The 20,603-nt window shown below is 41.6% G+C and overlaps 1 protein-coding gene across 1 annotated transcript in view; it reads right to left on the bottom strand.

Moving 5' to 3' along the window:
- The window catches only part of LOC109517234 (SAM and SH3 domain-containing protein 1-like), a 27,289-nt gene extending 10,255 nt beyond the window's left edge, over positions 1–17,034 (bottom strand). Inside the window, exons 1-2 of the mRNA XM_019872260.1 lie at positions 15,735–17,034; positions 291–422 (exon numbers count right to left, since the gene is read on the bottom strand). Of these exons, the coding sequence (XP_019727819.1) occupies positions 291–422; positions 15,735–16,196 (594 nt within the window). The 5' untranslated portion in view covers positions 16,197–17,034. The remainder of the gene's footprint in view (positions 1–290; positions 423–15,734) is intronic.
- Between the last annotated feature and the right edge of the window lie 3,569 nt (positions 17,035–20,603).

Below are 20,603 nucleotides of genomic sequence, written 5' to 3'. Positions count from 1 at the left end.
GTCGTCTTCGGGCCGGGGGGGGGGGGGGGGGCCAGCCGATGAATGAGTCCCGTTTTTCAGGATTGTCACGAGACTCGCTCCAGCGATGCGGCCGCTGAGTCAAGCTTTCCCTGAAAGGCGCAGGAAGTGGACACATCTCTTTATGCTGTCACCAACTTAAGAACAACTTTAAAGACACACCGGAGGTGACTTTGTGCTTCACACCGTGCAATAAACCTTTGGCGAAGACAGATGATAAGATCACGATGTTTTTACACGTTGCCCAGTGCAAGTCAGCAATTTTTGTTTACCGTCACATCCGCATCCTGCACCAATCGGCGTCGGCGCAGCTCCTCCATCCTTTCGCACACGTCGCTGAGGGAGGTGCCGTAATAGCGAGAATACTCCTGGGCCAGATCATCAAGACTCCCCACCGAGCCATCCTGAAAGAACAAGCAAATCGGTGCCAACAATGAGCGCTGCGCTGACAAGTCATTGTTTTGAAAAGAAGCGTCACCAACCGGCGAGAAGTGCAGAGATAAAAGCTCATTGTCTGACCACCTGACGCCTGTGTGACGCAGCGATGACGCGCGCTACGCTCTCTTGAGCACTCAGCATTTTAAAAAAAAGCACCATCACATGGGCTCCTCCATGGTCAAACTTTGTGAAGTTTCATGTCAAACTAAACATAAAGTGAATGGCACGTTGCGTAGGTTAAAAACAACCCAATAGCTTCGCCTTTCAGTCCACTAGCGTCATGCTGACACTAAACAGCATCTGTGTTGCGGCGCTATTGACGCGGCTCACTGTCGTGTATTCTTTATCCTCTGCAAAGAATGACTAATATTAGTGCAGTATTGATAAGGTGAGAAAAGTTGACACATCTCAAAGAAATGTTGAAAATGTTCCTAAAGTCAGTGTGAGTTCTTTGTGTGTGTGTGTGTGTGTGTTTTTTTTAATCCTCCATTTCAGAGTGGATGTTCCCTTTTGTCAGAACTCAACGAAAGGTCTTCCGTTAAAATTGTCTGTCATTGGTTTAATAGAAATTTTATGTGTAGAAAGTACGAGTGGTATCGGTTACTTGGTATCGTATCGGAGTGTTCTCAAGAGAGGAGAGTCGTACCGGTATCGGTTTAAAAAAAAAAAAAAGTGGTATTAAACATCCCTAGTCAATACAGTAATTAACTTGAGCTACTCTTTTTCGAGTGACTGTTTGCATGAATGAGTGAGAAAAGTCATTGGCCCTCAGGGGCCACGTGAATCTTTTGTGTGTTCGTGAGGTGCTGAGAAATGTGACACCATGCGCTCCTTTTCAAGCCTTCTGTGGTCCATGCGTCACACTGTACTTATTTTTTTGGCTTGCGCACCATTCATTTGCCCAAGAAAATACAGAGTCCTTTTCGTGGTTTTGCCATATCTAGGTCACTGGAGCCGTGTTTACATTTATTAGCGCTTGTCATGTGGGCTGTGTGACAAAGGACTGTTTATGTGTCCATGTTTTTGATTTTCAAGGTCGTCTTCTGGCCTGGGGGGTGGGGAGGGGGCAGCCGATGAATGAGTCCCGTTTTTCAGGATTGTCACGAGACTCGCGGCGAGAACTTTTGCTCAGTTGCCTTATTTGCATGTCATAATAACCGTCCACAATAACGCCTGGGAGGTATTGGGTCTGACGGGGGGGGGGCCTCTCCGAGTGGGGAGTTCTTCCAAAAACTTTGAGGGAAGGGAGGCTGATGAGGAGCATTTACATTTTTGATGGGGATAGCCGGAAGCTGTGACCAGCGTGACGTTTAACAGCAAACCAGAGCAGTGTTGTTTTTGGCAGCTATCTGAATTTTAGTCTTTTGGACAATATAGAACCTTTTTAGTTTTAGCCACATTTTAGCCATTTCTACGTGTGAGAGTTTTAGTCAATGAAAATGGATGGAGAGAATCACAAATACACATCATCACGTGTTTCACACAATTTTTTGACAAAACAGTACGATCATGTGAAGAAAATTGGCTAGCCTTAATCATGAAGACTGCCACAAAACAAGCTAAACAAAAATACGTTTCAATAGCTTATCAACCAATGACTGACACCTCCCTGCATGTTTGACACATCAAAGTAATACAAATAAAGCACTTATTTGACGTAAGCACAGCAAAGCTAACTTTAGCCTGGAGCTAGCTAGCATTTGCTCCAGGAGTGATGTGGAAAACGTCGAGTTTACAATGAAATTCATCACAAGCCGATTGTGATGTAACATTATGGGCTCTAATTTCATTGACATGCGCAAGTGAGCTCGGTGTAAAAACCGGCGCATCTTCATTTTCGCACCGGGGCAAGTCTAGTGGTAAACATGGTAAATATTTGGGAATTTGGTAGACCATGTTGTACCTTTTTGGACATTCAGGTAGAGCGAGGGCATTTTTTATTACAGCCCTCTGGTGCACCTGACATTTTTGGTGAACAGAAAGGAGACTAGAGATTAGACCAGACAAAAGCAGGTCTAAATTGCGGCGCAGGTGGTGTAACAGGCTCTGCGCTCCACCGATGTTTGATTGATGTCATCGTATTTCATTCATAAATATGACAACAGCGTGCATCAATCCCTCTGAATCATTACAGAAAGCAATGAATTGAATTAATAATTATTATTGTCATCATCTTTTAAATACCTTGAAAAGGACCTCCCTGACCGCGGCATAACTATCAGACATGAAGGCACGATCGGGAGAGGAAAGCCGTCTCCAAGTGCCCACTTCACAACGGACTTTACATCATCCACATCTTCTTGCAGTTCCTTTTAAATGTACTTTGCATGCACCAATCTCATGTACGGACTTTGTTTTTCCGCCATGCAGATCGCGTGCCTCTGCCCTTCGTAAACTTGAACCTTTCTAACCCACCCCTAACCCCCCCCCGTGTTCATTCATTCACTGACTACAACAAAATTAGGGCTTTATCGGAACAATTTTCCATTTTCAACCTCTGGACCACATTCCAACGCATTCACAAGAAAACGACGACAACAAAATAAGCCGAAAATAAACTTACCACAAACCGGCATCCACTCGTTAACTGCTCTTCATCTTCCCTGCTGCTCTGCATTGAAACTTCAGCTAGAGTGCAGCGAGTGGAGGACAATGAGCTGAAAGGGGAGGAGTGTGTGTGTGTGTGTGTGTGTGTGTGTGTGTGTGTGTGTGCGTGTGTGTGATAGACATAGCTGTGGGAAGGCAACGTTGGGTGGGGCTGCTCCCTTTCCAGCTGCAGCCCCGCAGAGACGGGCCTGACTCACATGTGCAAATAAACCACTGCTTCACCACAGTATACTGTATTCTTTCTGTCCGTGTGCGCGCTGTGTCGCGGGCCGATGTGGGTTAATGCGTGCAGTGAGAGCACAGCCATGTGTCGCGGCTGACTGTCGACCACTTACGACTCCCTCGGTTGGTGTAAAACGTTCTCATTTTTGACCCTGCGCGTGAAACAGTCACTGAGACAGGAAGTGCTCAGACCCGCTATTAAAGTGAGACGACTATTTACGTAGACTTCGTTAAAGACAGTGGGCGTGTGTGTCGAAACATGGCAAAAAATACTGGTAGTTCATTTCAATTCAGCTAATGTTAGATCTTTTCTTACTGTGTTGTAGGACTAGGAGTACGTATTCTGTAAATCAATATAAAAATGGTCAAAAAAGGGTGAACACAATAGCCATAAATATAAAAAGCAAGGTCTGGCCGATATGGATTTTTTTTGCCAACCTGGAACTCAGCCAGTTAATTAAAAAAAAAAAACGCATTAAATGTTTTTTTCCCCCACCAATGCATTTCAATGGATGTCAGTTACTTGAGAGAGAGCTGAAAAGTTGCTGTTTTTACGTGACTTGTACACTTTTTGGGGGATGGACCCACAACGATGCAGGATGCCAAAAAGACACGGCCCCCTCCTAAAAAAAACATGACCGTGCTGCACTGGTGATCTAACCTCCTCAGGGTACTTTTACATTCCATTACCAGTCACCTGGGCCATTTTTCTAAGTAATTCCACCACTGAGCTGTTTCGGAGTGGTCGTAATACATTCCTGGAAAAGCAATTACTTTTCGAAAATAAATACATACAATCTATGTCTTGCGATACACCATGTGATTTTCAAAAAGCCCTTAGGAATATATTATTCCAATCTACGTCATGTAACTGATTCAATTGTTCATCATGATCGTTTCAGGCTTCTACAGAGCTTGATGATGAGCTGATGGTTTGAATCAGGAGTGATGAAGTAGAGAGAGATCGAAAACAGGGCACGACATGGCTCTTGAGGAACCGGAGTTCCCCACCCCTGCCATACCTCATGACATATTAGAATTCATGTCTTACTATGCAGCATGTCATTTATGTGTGAAATAAAAATATCTTATCATCAACAAATCAGGATCATAAGTGTATAAATGATTAAATGATATCTGACTAATGTATATACACTATAACATTGAATAAACACCCCATAAACAGATTTTAATGACAAAAAAATAAAATGGTGACTATATATATCTTACTTATACTTCCTGATAATCATGCGCACGTTTGAATTTTAAATCCATGAAGCTGAACACGACATGGAGGCTGTACACCAGCAGGTGGCAGCAAATAGTATCTTTCAGTCAACTGAACGACCACCGCTCCATTTCCCAGGCATCAAGAAGAAGGGAAAATGTCAGTGTACACAGAGTGGTATCATACTGACGGACCTTTAACCAAGCATGCAGTGTGAGTAAGTACAGTATTAGGTGTTGACCTGGATGGCCCAAGATTGTGATTAACTTTTCCATTAAAGCCCTTTGACCTCGGCCCTCTAATCTTAACCCCGGACCGTAAACGGGGCAACAACGGGGAGCAACAACAGCGGTCCTCGGATAGGCGGCAGATTATGTTGATCTGCAGATGTCTTCGGGGAGGTCAATGGTGGTAAAGACTTTACGGTGCACCCGTCGCCATGGGTGGGCCACGGGGGGGGCGGTCACGACCACCCAGTAAGATGCTTGTGTACCCCCACTTGAGGCATAGATCTCTGAAAACTTTTTTTTAAATTTATGTTATCAGAGTAGCTATTTTGTGTTAAGAAATACTAGTGTGTTTTTTTTTTTTTTTTTATCACAAAGACATTCCAAATATAAAGAATGATGTAATGTTTTTTTGATGGTTGGCCAGTCTAATCTGCAACGAGCTGACTGAAAATAATCCTTTTGACATTCAAAATAAAAACGGTTTCTCTCTTGTTTTTGTATTTCTGCTGCGCACATCACCAAGACCGGAGTGGACCTTTCAGCGCCATATTCGTAAAATGGTGTCACAATTAGAGCTGAACGATTCAGAAAAAAATAATATGATAGTGATTTGTTTTCCCCTCAAGACTGCGATTTAATATGCCATTACTTTTTTTCTCGGTTCTCTTCCCATGTACTTTTTAAGACTCACAAGCAATAACTTAAACTGTATTAAAATCAATAATATCAAATTTACATTGCAATGTTAATTTGAATTTGAATGACATAGTATTTACTTCAAAGGAATGTTTCCGGATTAATTCCAGGAGCACTGTTTTGATGATCATCTCAAAGGAGCAAATGAACGAGGCATCTTCACTGACTGCTTCGCTTTGCCACATCCCGTACGGCTTTGATCTCAACATGTGACCAGCAGCATCCAAGGCTGGTCTATGTATACGTACTGTCAATGTTCTCTAAAGTTAAGTGTATTACCATAAAAATGTGGCGCAAAACAAATCTTGTAGGGTAATAACAGTAAAAAATGCCCCCCCCCTGCCATGCATTTTATGTGCCCCTTCTTAAAACTGAGGTCTGGCGACAAGTCTGGGTGCGCTTCCTGCCAGAAAGAGCACTTTTTTCCATCTGGTGACACAGCGGCCAATAGCTCGGCGCCCTGGGCAGACCCCGCGGGCCGGATCCTTTCCGATCACCGTCAAACTGTCCCGGCTCACGCCGGGAATGTCATCTGAGCTTCGATTCCCGCAGAGTTGGCGGGAATCACGTGACGGCGGAAAATGTCAAGGAGAGCAAATGATATAAAACCTGATAGAATCTTGGACTTGAGACATGCCGTCGCCGACAGTGGCGCCTTGAAATACGAGTGAACCGACTCGTTGTTTTTCAAGATACGAGCTACCTAGATCAGGATTGCGCTGGAATTTGAAAAAGATATTCACTGTCTAGCAAAAAAAAGCGAATGGAAAGCAGCCAGGGAAGCAGATTAAAGGGAACGTGAGGGACACTCTTAAAAAGCTTAATAGGGCAGACAGGAGGCACAGACCGAACCTTTTGTCTCCATCTCTAAATCTTGCAAACCTGATCGGGGGATTTTAAACGACTCTCATTTCGAGGCCGGTCTTCGGACAATAAAACGTGGCATGATTCAGTAGTGTAATTTATTGCGGCGGCAGCACCGCGGCATCTGGATTGTTCCGACTCTTTGGAGCATGCTTAATGCAGCAGCGCTCAAGCCAAAGAGAGACGCGGCGCTTTTTAAATGTCACTTAAATTACTCGCATAGAAATCCAGCCTGCGTTAAAGAGGCTCTGAATGGAGGGTTGTTGCAACGGGGGAGACCAGATTGTTCCCATTGCTCGCTACGCTTCAACCACATTATATGGCGAAGGCGAAAAAAAAAACGTACACGTTAGCCTTGTCCATCTGTCGAGGATAACTGATTCATTTGAGAAAATTCCCTCGTAGGACGAAAGGTTATTAAAGGTTACTAATGAAATCACTGAAACTAAAATTGAAAAAAAATGTTTGGAAACAAAATAAAATAAGAGAAAAACAAAAATTTAATTAAATTACAATTTACGGTACTTTGATAAAACTATGATTGTAAATGTCATCTCGTCAATAAATTTCATACGTTAGCTTTTGCAGTCGATGCTAAATGTATTTATTTCCGTATTACTCTACGGCCATCATTTCACGCGCTCCACAATGACCCCATATATTAAAAAAAAATTAAACTAATCCTAAAACTAATAAAAACAAAAGAAAAATAAAGCATTTTAAAAATACAACAAATAAAAAGTTAAAAAAAAATCACTCTAATAACTAAGAAAACAAACTGATAATTTTAATTAGGCCCCAAACAAGTATTTTTTCCAAATGATAATAAACAGAGATTCCAGGAGGGTCCCCCCCCCCCTCCCCCCCCCCCCCCCCCATCGGATGTGCTTTGGTAAACAGCGTCGTCCACAAGACAGTTCGGCCCTGACGCTCCCATGAGGCACGTCAGCGCAGGTCAAGGGCGACAGTCCGTCATGAAATATGAGACGATGGAGCCACATAAAGGTGGTGGGAAAACAAGTGCAGGCTGGATTCGGTTGGGGAAAAAAAAAAAGCCTCGAGTCAATTCACAGCTTGAAAAACAAAAACAGCAGATTTATTGTTAACTTCAAAAAATGTACCCGGATCCAGGTGGTTGCACAAAATAAAATATTAACTCCATTTTATTTCATCATGTGGTTGCACAAAATAAAATATTTTGTTCAACGGACCATGTTTTTCAGTGTGGTGCCATTTGCAAGAAGGGAGTTTCAATCGGGGCACAAAAAAATTCCATTCAGGACACTGACTCAAACGATTCGTTGGTTTGAATGAGCTGTTCGAGCACCATCTACTGCTTCCCCCCCAACCACAATAAAAATAAGAACATTCTAAATGCTTAGTACACAAATGATCATGTGACAAACTTGAACTTGCTGCGTTTTCAATATGGTGGACTATAATGGATTATATAGTGAATGGGGGTGATCTGGAATAAAGCCAAAGAGATTTTTTTCCACTTTAGGTTGTCATATCCAGCATTTCATTCCCTACTGGGAGATCCTTATCCGTGAACACTGCGCTCATGTGCCACAAAAACAACAAGACAAGAGGTACTGGTTAGTGGGAACATGCGTTTCCTGACAACCTCGAATGTCCCAGCAGAGCAAACCACTTCCAGCATCCGAACAGATTACCCTCTCGGTTATTCCGTCTATGGTGTGCTTCCTGGTGTGCGCCGTCTATCAACGTTACCGCGACGGAGGCCATTAATGGATGTTAACCGCAGCGAAGCCAAGCATGCGCTGACATCATAACTATTGCATGAGGCTCTGGTGAGGCTTTTTGCCTTACGACCTCTCGCTGTCGCTCTTTGACGCTCCTCGCTTGCTCTGTTGTACTTCTACATATCAGCAGACATGGTGATCAAAATTTAGAGTCACCCATCTGTCGAGCACAGTGCTTCTCAAACTAGGCTCCAACATGTGCGCTCAGTGAAATTCGTGATCTAGAAATAACCTATTTCAATATCCTCTAAGTATGTTTTACAGCATTTACAGCACTTCATTTTTTTTAAGGTCTTCAAAACACACTTTTAAAAGAATACCCAAAACATTCAAACACATCGTACACAGAGAAAGCAAGCGCAACGGATAACAAAAATAACATACAGTCTAACAGTGTATCGACCCCTCAAAGTATTTACGGTAATTAAATTCTGATTTTTCCAAACCAACAAACTTAACTTATCACCTCAGAGTACATATTAATAACCATGCCCAAAGATGTACATTATAAAATGAAACTATACTTTCTGTCGGTACAAAAAGCAGGATTACAGTGAGTGGATGTCATTCAACAATTTCCAACAAAAACGGGTCTGTGTTGAAATACTCCGTTTCTTTGTTCATTCAAACTTACACCATCTCAAACTATCATCTAGTGGTCGACAGTGGAATTACACCCAATATAAATCAGAGTAACACCAAAATGTGAGTTACCTGTACATGGATGAGGTAGTCACCCTATGAACGACACTCCATTGTAAACAGAGGACATCCTATTCTGATTCATTAAACAGATGGGAGTGGAGATTTTCAATCTATGTGCACACCAAAGCTCAGGATTCCCAAAGGACGATTAACCACAGAAGCAATTTGCTCCACTTAGGAGGGCAATCGATGCACATATTAATTTTTGGGTGTGATTTTCCAAAGCACCAATAAGAAGCAAGTGAAGTTCGTGATGATATATTGTTGGATTGCGAGTTAACACCTGCTTTAAAATTAATTAATTCCATTATGTATTCTTAAGAGCATACGGTACATGCCTGATTTAATGCAGTTGAAGCAAGATACATTATTAAAGCTGCCGTGATATTTAGATGCGATGAGAAGCCGCTCGCAACTGATGATAAATATCTTGGCCAAGCAATGGCGCGTCTTGAAAACTTCTCTAACTAATCTGAAAAAAAAACCACACACATAGACACGTTGTGGTTATTCAGTTCCTATCATTATCTAATTCAGCATTTTTTGTGAGGCACTTCACATTAGCAAGGCTATGGGAAGCTGTTTTGAACATCTGCCCAGTGAATGTTTTCTCTTCACAGTATGAGCGCTAACTTCATAAAGGAGGGGAATTATTTTCTGTGCTTTTCTGAGAACTTTCTTTCTGTTGTACATCATTCATAGTCATATTTTTTTAATGATTAGTTTGTACATTTCAAATTTATACTTTTTTCTTTTCAGGCTAATGCTAACCTAGGCAACGATTAGCACCCTGTGATGCTAATAAGAGGGCATACCTTGGTCAAACATGTCCCAATCACCAACAATTTTGTCCACAAGTGTAAGGAAAGGTCTTAAATCAGTACTTCTACTTTTATACGTCATTGTTTACACAAGTATGTATATTTCCGCTCCAGTACAGAGTGGAAGCGCTAGCAACAGATGCAAACTGGAGTCCTTCACAATACATTAAATTGTGTACGCCCACGAGGTGTCTCGTTTCACTTCTTTCGAGCCAGCCAGTCAGTTGTTCATGAATATTTCCCAATTAGCAGCTTCAAGGTACAGTAAATGCTTGAACACATGATTGCTCCCACATAAGGTGTGGAGTGTACAATTGAGAATTGACATGGTCGGTGAAGCCGAAAACAACACTTGAAACGTCCTCTGGGCTTCATTTAGCAGAAACGGCGGAGAAGGAAGAAGAGGACCGATGCAGATCACGCTTTCATATCAAGGTGTAGATGTTCAGTGTGCACGTGAGGTGATTTCATTGCTTCAACTGTCATTGCCCATCTCAATGGGATACTGAGCTCCAGTGGCGGGTGCGGCTTTCGGGACCTGGGCCTTCAGTGGGGCCTTAAAGTAAAGTAACTAATCCAACGCGGAATACAAGGGCTACAGAAAAGAAAACACACAGTGGGGGAAGTCAATAAGATAAAAAATCCAGATGGAACATTAACGTCCATGTCATAAAATACATCTGTCAAATCACATGGGTGTCTTTTGACTTCAATGCCGATGTAATAAAATGTGTCTCTCTTTGGATAAATCAATCTGGAAAATAAAATGAACTCGAAGAACGTCTTTCTCTCTCTCGCTCCTCCCTGACGCCAGTGCAGCCGATTTTAACGTTAGCCACCATATGAATGATGGTGATGAAATGCCATGGAAATTTTAGCGAGCAAACTTATCTTCAGTATTATCATGATATTTCTAAAATAATGAAACATCGGGAGGAGGAGTCAAAACATTAGATAGACTGGCACAATCGAACAAAAACCAAAGCAAAGAGGCTCAAAAGGTTACAAAAATGTGTGCAAAGGCAAAAATGTTAAAAACGCATAAATTGAGAGGAAATATTCATAAAAAGTAGACAAAAGATAAAGACGTACAAAAACACAATTTTAGACCAAAATATGGCTTAAAAAAAAGCGCAAATATTTTTGAAAAAATATTACACAAGCATTTCTAGGTCAAACTTAAAAAAACGGAAAATTAAAAATCTCACAAACCTAATATGCAACAGAGGGTGACTTGTATGCCAGCTAACTTCGATGCCAGTTAAAAACGTTAATTCCGCTTGACTTTCAACACTAAGCTGTGCGACGGCGACTCCAAATTGAGAAAAAGCTCAAGTTCCAGTCATAATGCAGTGACTGCGACGAGACGGCTGACACATTTTGACAACACTGTGTGGCACATTAACAAAAAACATCAGAGGATCATCACTTGGGACACAAATAGCTGCAGTCCGCCTGCAGCACACACACACACACACACACACGCACACACACGCACACACACGCACACACACGCACACACCATTTCTGCGATCACCACTCAACTCATGTGATGTGTTCATGCATTCTAAGAATTAGTAATACGGCTCCAAGGATATAAAAAGTCGAACCATCCCTGACTGAATGCCAGCTTTCTTGTGATGTAAAAAAAAATAAAATAAAAAAGAAACCGAGATAGACCCCTTTTATAACTTCTCTCACCAAAAATACAACCTATGAGCAGGACACCTCAATTGGGAAAAAATGTATATATTTTTGGAAAAATATATATTTTCAAGAGGGGAACTCTTTTGTGATTGCGTAAAACAGCGGCGGTGCCTGTATCACACATTGACAATGCCTGTGTACAGTGTTTTAGAGACCTTTTCACATTTTAATCTTCATCGTAGCATTAACGGCGGAAAATCTCACTAAGAAGCACACATATCCAGATTTGAAAGCAAGCATGGAAAAAATCCCTTCAATTACTAAGACCTCTACGCAAATGGCAAATATTCAGTTGGCTGATGTGATACTAGAGTGTATTAAAAAAATTAAATGAAATTTAAAAAAAGAGAGACGTCTAACACCCTGTTTCTGACTCTGCAAAATAGAGGGAAGCAAAGCTGTAGTAGATCGTTGGGGTCATACTTTATTTGTATGTCGCGTATGACAGTCTGGTAACCAGAAGCTGAGTTGTATTGTAGACGTTACACTTCCTGTCCCTAATATGTTCTGTGTGGGGATTCACGACGCCATTGTGCCCATAACAAAAATTATATCGTCAAAATGACTGTCTTATACGATTTTTTCCCATTATATCTGTGTTCGCTTTTTGTTTCTGTTATTTATTTTGTGATTAAACATCCAGTGGGTCACATTGACATCTTTTAAAAATCTACAAACAAACAAAAATATTAGCCATGAAACTGTAATAAAGACACCAATCTGTGTCTTCAGATTGACAAAGAGGAGAAATTGTAGAGACCAAACATAAGGAAGATGTAAACAAGGTCTTGAAAAAAACGTGCCCCGCTAATTCTAAACGCTGGGCCGCCTCGTGATCCCGAAAACACAAATGGTTGAACATTGGAACATTACCTCATTTAATGAGCCGCACCAAAACGGATCGGATGCTGTAAATTGTCATGACAGCGCACTGGACGATTACTAATAGATAAACCATCGTTAAGATCGTGATTGATTTCAATAATGCATGTTGTTAAATGGAGGGAAAAAGGCGAATATTCGCTTGAACTGCTCCCTTCATTGCCACGCTCAATATTTTACAACGAGCATGACTAAGGGTTAGTTCGGGATATATTTAGCTGCAGCAAAAGCAACCGTTTTGTTTGCCGAGACTTATTTCAGTTGTTGAAAAATCCAGAAATCTGGATGTTTAACGGTGTTGTAATAGTTTGGGGGTTAACCATTGTAGTCGTGTTTTATTACGATTTGAATTTAGTTTTTTTTTTGTAATAGTTTTAATTTGGTTTTTTTGCACAACTTTGGAAGGTTTTCATTTTAGTTTTTATTGTATCATTTTAGTATTGTGTAATACTGTACAGTTAACGACAATTCTCAAACAACTTTTTGACTGTACGTATGTACGGGAATAGCGAAATAAATACATTCAAAATGAACCCCGAAAGCTTATTTGTTCAACCCGCAGTTGAGTTGGGGGGTCAATGAAAGGCCAAAAGGATTATACAAAAGCCACTTTTCCATTTTTGTCACGTAAATGTGCCATGACATGATCCCCCGCCAGTCACGCTTGACCTTTTTATGGCCCCGCTGACGTCACGTACTGTAAAAAACGGTACGCTATCAGCCCCAACCCCCGGCTGTGCGGTCTTCCTCGACTCGGGTAGCACTTGTGTCCATTCGAGTGAGCTCTGGCAGCCAGTACGATACCTGACCTTCGGGGGTGGGCCCTGGAGATTCTATGGGGGGAGGGGAGGCGACGAAAAGGGGGCGTGGATCATACTCCGACAATGTGCTGATGTACAGTACTGTTTCTTTCGACCTACTTTAACATCGTCTTACTTCCGAAGGAGGCGGAAAAACCCTTCCTCACTGAAAAAAAAAAATCCACACGAGAACTCGGGCTGAACGATTTTGAAAAATAATCTCATTGCGATTTCATTGTTCCCTTGTGGCCATTCGGTGGGAGAGGTACCGATACGGGTTACGAGACACTATGTGGTGACCACTTTTTCCACTTGCGACATCGGTGTAATGGCCAAGAGCTTTTAGCCTCTTTTCGTCAATCGGAGTGAAATATTGTGTAATTATGTTAGCTGTTGGAAAGACTGAATGTCCCTACGTTGGAGTTTTTGTGGCAAAAAAAAAACGTGCTGTTGACCCCTTTCACACTACCTATCAAGAGTCATTTTTTTCCTGGATTTTTTTTTCCATGTAACTGCGCAGCGGGAAAGTTATCAATTCGGACCGTATCTTCGCCCTTTGCTCACCATGCATACCACCACTCGCACTCTCCAATCCAACAGACCTCTTGGTTCCCAAAGTGGACACACACACACACACACACACACACACACACACACACACACACACACACACACACACACACACACACACACACACACACACACACAAGCAACATTGAACCTTTAACCTGTTTTATGCCTTTTTTATAGCGGGCTGGACATAATACAGTGTTTTCCTGAGAGGAAAGTGCTCCTCCAGAAGTTCTCCTGAATTATTTGCATTTGAGATCATGAAATACTTAAAAGAGGAAGATCTGAAATGAAAAGCAGAAGTTATCCAGCCTGCTTACAGTGGACAATATTAAGAGTGACAAATATGGGTCAGGGATTACGGGGCTGGGCTTTACATTAGACATACTTGGTGGTTGTAATGCGTTCGGTAGCAGCTGTTGCTTGTGCCATTACAAGCAAATACTGTCTATTAGAGGCCAATTAATGGTGATTTTGTTGAGGGCGATGGCGATTCTGATATTTGGCAGAAAAAAAATTCAGACAACCTATTCATCGGACGATTATTGAAAAACAAATGAAGAAAATAACTTCCCTTTTGTCCCTTAGTGCTTATAAAAACAAAGATGTGAATTGTGCGATATAAATAACTGCTTTGCCTGACTGAACGGCATTTACTGTTCCATGAGAGAATATTATATTGTCGTTTAGTTGGCAAAACTCTGGCCGACTAATATAATCAGTTGTACCTTCATGTATATGAACCATTCAGAAATACTTTTATGATAATTTTTGTACCCGCATTTACATCACAATATGTATCATCCATTACCATGAAGTGAGTGAATTTTTTTTTTCCCATGATGTGAGGCCACGTCGTCCAGCCCTACTTGGGAACTGTTTTAAAGAGCAAAAATAATGCATGATAACCTTTAAGCACATTAACGAAGGACAGCATCAAAGCAATTGGTCCTCATTGTGATGCGGACGCAAAGGCTTTCTCTTCTTCAACTTCCTTTCCTCCCTGCTCAGCCTCATGAAAAGTGTGAGGGGGAAGAAAGGGAAAAAAAAAAACGTTGAGAATGTTCATCGTGTTGCAAAGGACGGCGGGACAAGCCCGAGCCAGCAGGGTTCCTCTCACAGCCAACCGGTTTCAATGGAACGCTGGCGAGAGGAAAGCCCTGCCAGGCAGCTGACAGCTGTCTCTGCTTTTGTCTGGTTTGTCCGAGTAGCGTTTCAACTCATCTCAATGGACGTGTTTTGCTCCAAAGCGGCCCCAGCATTGGGGACCGTTACGTCGTAGAAAGCGACATCAAATGAAGAAGAACTGGAGTGTTTGCAGATGCTTTTGTCCCCGCCTCCCTCCCCCACAAAAAATACAACTTAACGTAAGATTAAAAGTTTTTTAGAGAGGAAAAAAACAACAACCTTATTCTCGAATGAAAACAAGATAAAGAAATAATTATTGCCAGACACTATGTAAATTTGTATACAGTGGACCCCCATGATTTGCGGAAAATTGGGAATGGGCTAACCCGCATATTGTGAAAATGGATAATTGGATGGATGATGGATGGACAGATATAAATAGATAGATAGATGGGTGGATTGATTGATTGATTGACTGATTGATTTAAGGCGATGTGAAACAATTGCTGTTTTCGAACTGTCCCTGATGGCAACACTTCACATAGCTAGATAGCCAGACAGAAAGATACTTAATTCATAATTCTAAAGTAAAAGTACATTTACGTGCTAACCAACATATTATTGATAAAGCTGCCACAATGTAGCACCAACTAGTGCCAAGGGGAGGATTTATTCAATGCTGCCATTGAGTAAATCACTTTCTTTGCCTTAAGTATCGGTGGCCGGTATCGACAGCCTCCACAAGCACCCAATGCCTAAAAATAAGCCTGCTATCAGCCCAAGTCAGATACTCGCCCATCCCTAAAATAAACCTGACTATTCACAAAAAAAGTATCGTTTTAAGACTGTAACTTTTTTTTTTTGACTTTTTAGGTGGAGGGGAAACAACTATTGGTGCAACAATATGACCTGATTTTCAAAAAATATAATTTGATTCTTAAAAACTACAACTTGATTCTCGTTTTTCAAAAAAAAAAAAAAACAATCTCGAGAATTTGATTTTAATAATATCACATAAAAAAACTTCAACATTTTGACACAAGTGATCTTACCTTATGGCTGTACGGCGCTTCTCTGAGGTCGATCCCATCTTTGGCCAGTTTATCCCGTATGAGGACCTTGAGTTTGAGTTTGGGGTAGGTGACAAAGTCGTTACAATCCGTCAATCTCGGGTCGTGCTTTCCGGGACAGGACGGGCGGTGGGTCACTCCAACCCGGTTCTCTGTCCCGCCCGAGTTCTTGATCCTTTGCTGGTTCTGCATCTCCTGATGGGGCTCCAGGGTGAAGTAGTACCCCGGTGCTTTCCTGCCATCGGAGTCCCTCAGCTGCTGGACAGCAGCCAGGAGCCGGTGGCGGTGGTACTCCAAGCGGACCCCAATGGCATCAAGGTCCGGTCCGCCGATCTGCTTGCAGACCTCCAGGTCATCATAGCCATTATCGAGGAAGGCCTCCACATACTGGACCATGTGGAGCCGGGAGAGCCACTCCAGCACCAGGTTGGGGCCTTGGCTCATCCTAACTATGTGAGGTGCGCCTAGCCCACTACTTCACCTCCAACCTCATCACCAACAGAGATGGCGCAACACTAGGGTTAGGGGGGCGCTATCACCCCGTCAGAAATCGGCGCACCCCCCAGTTAAGCTCCTCCAGCATTTCCTTTGATAATTTAAATATATATTCATAAATTATTTTCTCAGTTCCAAGTCTTACTTTGCATAAAAAGGCATTACTCATGCAAGTGTGCAGAAGACCTTTCGGGCCAGTTAAAAGAATCCTGGAACAATGTCCATCTATCAGAGTGTAGTTGACGCCGATCTGTAAAGAACTGTCGTTTATCACCCACTTTGGACCTCTCAAGGGAGCAAAAGTAGCATCTGCTTCGAACCAGAGCCCGGCGTTCTCAAAATCAAGGCAGACTTCTCAACGTCGGTCACTTTTTGGGATAGGCGGCCACCTTCGTTCGGTCTGAGTCTCGTGAGGAACCGCGGAGATTTTTGAACAAACCTTGGCTCGGCAAGTTAACCGGCAGCTAAATTTAACACGGGACAGGGTGACAAGGTGTCTTTAGAAACGTCCTGACCATCGGCTTTAAGATTTTTCGCGGGCGTGGGACGGCGTCAAAATAATGCGGTCCATAATTTTTATCATCCTTTAAATATAGAAATATAGAGGCAGACACGACGCGCCGTTTGCGATAATGAATCAGGAGCGAGAACGAAACAAGACAAAACGACGGTTTTAAACTTAACTTCACCCCTCCAGGGGAACTCCTCGTGTCAACTTTGCTTGCTCCTCTCCCTCCGCCGCGGTCACCGTGAAGAGAATGACGACGACGATGATGGTGCAGCTGAGCTGGTTCATTTGCCGGTGTTTCATCCAGCCGGATGAACGATGAGGTGAGCTTGCTTTTGGCGCCACCTGCAGAGCATTCTGGGAACTGTAGGCCAATGGCGTTCAGTAGTTTGAAAACGTTAACTATTTAAACACGTAAAAAAAAATTGAACAAAGCAACGTGTGTTCTAAAAACACATTTTCTTCACAGATAGATATTTTTCTCATAAATTGGCTATTTGATTTTAAAAAAAGGCAAAAACTTTATTCACATAAAATTGCAACATGCCAAAATAGGACTTAATGGTATGCTCGTTTTTTCCTGAAATGAATACACCTGTATTCGATTCTAGCTCTTTTTTTTCCAAGAAAAAAATCTGTGACTTTATTCTTTCTCTCGAATAATAAACCAGACACACAAGCTAAAGTTGATTTTTTTAAACATTTATTTTACATTGCACAATTATATATATAATCTACAGTCTAATTATTTGTGGCAGCAGATTTGGGACATCCATGGGAAATTCATCTTTAATAAAACTGTACAAAAATGAGAAAATACTGCAGCTCCACATATATTCATCCCAGAAGACATACAGAGACGGACAATCGGATGTATGATGGATGTATGGATGGATAGACGAGTGGGGGCTCAGACTCGGCCCCCCACCCCCTTTGCACAGTGCTGTAAAGCCAAGCAAAAGCCTTTATGCAGCAGTGCGTACGCAAAAGCCAGGAAACCTCGCACACGCACGTACACACCATCAAATGTAAACGTCTCATTGATGTCTTTCTTGTGGGTAAATACAAATGTCAAGATAATACGCGTTTGTAAACACTTAACGTCATGCATCCGTCAATGGAGGACGAGATTATGAGATTACTTTTGTTTCTGGCCCACGGGTTGCCCATCCCTGCTTTGAGGAACCGCGACGCACTTGAAAAGGAGAGGCCACAAAAGGTGGGGGGGAAGTGACCCACGTGTGTGTGACAAGTGGGTGTCCCCCCACCCCAAAAAAAAACGCTCAAAGTTGAGCCATTCCATCCCAAACAGTGAAATTTAAAGGTAGTCCTCAGGAACATGAACAAACCTGATCATTACAATAAGCAAATGACATCGACAGAGATGAGCACAGATAGGTTCTGACGTATTTTGGTCCTCTCACAAAAACAAGGTAGAAAAAAATAGTGCAAAACGCACATTGCATGTGTGCTGCTTGGCATGTGTTTGTCACTACTCAGTGGCTTTAAAAATGCGCTTTCTGTTTTGGGTGTGAATGATTTGGCGGTGGCGGGGCTGGTCGAGGAGAAAATTCAAACAGTGCTGTATTCATAAGTTTTTACATACAAAAATCAGACCAAAAAAAAATCTAAACGGCATTTTGTTGTTGCCGAGAAATTTCCATAACTTCTTCCACCTCTGCAAAAAAAAAAAAAAAAATCATACGGCAAATACGTGGACATTTTTTTTTACATGACTATTTTTACAGAAGAAACCTAAACAGTGTCGATGTATTTCCGAAATTTTTACCCAAGACCAATAATGACAGAAATTTGGCAAACAACCCAACAGCATCTTCATATTAGAGTATTTTCCCAAACTTCCTACACCCAGAAAGTCGGCTCCAGGGCGCTTTTTCCTGCTTATTAGGTGCGATTGATTTGGCGACGAAAAAAAAAAATTACAACAGCATTGTCGTGTTTCTGAGATTTTTCCACCAAGTGCTTACTATAGCCTGACCAATATGGATCTTTTGATTACAATATCAATCCTAATATTTAGCTGAATAAAATTCAGATAACCGATTAATCGGCTAACAACAACAAAAAACATGACTAACAGAAGAACTTTTTTTTTTTTTGGTCGCCTGAATGATTGGAACAAAAAAGATATGAATTACAGCCAGAACATTTGGCTTGTTTTACATTACTTTGTCCTTTAGGATTTGTTTTTTTTGAGATGAAGAGAAAACTTTTGGGGTTGGGGGTGTGCCGTTTGAATGTTGGTATTTTTTTCTGTGGAAAAAAAGGGGGAAGATGTGAGCAAATAGGTGAAAAAAAATCCAAACGGCATTGTCATGTTTTCCGCAAATTTCCCCCAACTTATTACACCGAAAATATGGACGAACAAATGAGGAGATAGATACTCACGATTATGCAATTAATCTCTTTGGTGTTACACAGAAGACGGCCGCAATATCTCATCAAATTTCAACTGTGTTATTTACAAATATTTTGCAGCGACAAGCACAAAAAAAATAAAATTAAAGAAAAAAAGATGTGCACAAACAGCAGCGTCAAGAAAAAGCAAATATAGAGTCCATACATACACATATCCCTGAATATATGTATGCTCGCAAACACGCGGCTAACCGGCTAGCTTAGCATAGACGCGTTAGCAAAGGCAGAAATGAGAACAAACGACGCCAACTGAGAATGACCGAAAGTGGAGCAATCGGTCGAAAAAAAAATCATAATAATAAACAAGACAGACACGCACACACACGCACACGAAAAGAAAAACTCGCCAATAGTCATCACGGGAGAGTGAGAATGGTAGCTAAAATATAAATTCTCTCATTCTCCTCACATAATAGCCCAGTGAATACAGTGAATACCGTTGTTTCCAGTGTACTTCATAGCCTCTTTTCATAAAGCACACATCATTTTTTTAGATAGACTGCAGCAGAATACCATCCAATCGAAGCCTCTTTCACACAGAGGGGCCCGAAAAAAAAGTGGGGCATTAAAGATGTGCAAGGAGATCCAGTCATTTATCTGCCTGTGCTTGTCACACAGAGCACCAAATCTCCTAAAATGGCATAGCATTGCTGAGAATCTTCCCCAATTTCCAACACCAAACATGTGACTAAAATTTTCCCAGCTTCGGACACTAAATACAGGATGTGGTCGACACGATTTATTTTCAGCATGACTGATTATGGCGGTAAGAAATGAATAATAATAATTTCATTTTATTGTAATACTAATAAATTTCTCTTTTTTTTGGCATGAATTATAAGGCGTAAAAAATGGAAAAGAGGATCATGTGTCAGAGAACCCCCCCCCCCCCCCAACAACATAATAGGTGGGGGTGGGAAGAAAAGCCTGAAAAACATGAAAAAGTGTCCATCTCCAATGCGGTCACTTTGCAGAATCTCCAGGTGAAAAAGGCTTCAATGTAAACTCATCAGCAGGAGCGTAAACATCTTCCAAAATGCTCTCTTTCTTCAAAGTGTGCACTTCTTTCAAAATTCATACAAAGTAATGCCCAGCGAACAAAATTCTTCCTAAATTACCTAATAAACTTTGTGTGTGTGTCCTGATAAATAACACAATTTCCATGTGTCATGATAAACAATCGAGCAAACTTCCCGTGAGCCCTGATCATCAAATATGTGTCTCCTGATAAATAAGTTAACTTCTCCAGTGGCCTGATAAATTACTTCAGAAACTTCTTGTGTGTACTGATAAATAATCTAAGAACCATCATATGTGAGTGTGTTCTGATAAATAATCAAATAAATGCGTCAAGAATAGTCAAAGAAATTTCTCCCGTGTCTGGATGAATGCTGTAACAGAACTTCTTG

This window comes from Hippocampus comes, unplaced genomic scaffold, assembly GCF_001891065.2.
Source record: "Hippocampus comes isolate QL1 unplaced genomic scaffold, H_comes_QL1_v1.1 scaffold92, whole genome shotgun sequence".
Taxonomy (NCBI): Eukaryota; Metazoa; Chordata; class Actinopteri; order Syngnathiformes; family Syngnathidae; genus Hippocampus; species Hippocampus comes.
The sequence above is the reverse complement of the archived record's forward strand: the minus strand, read 5'-3'. Positions and strand labels throughout refer to the sequence as shown.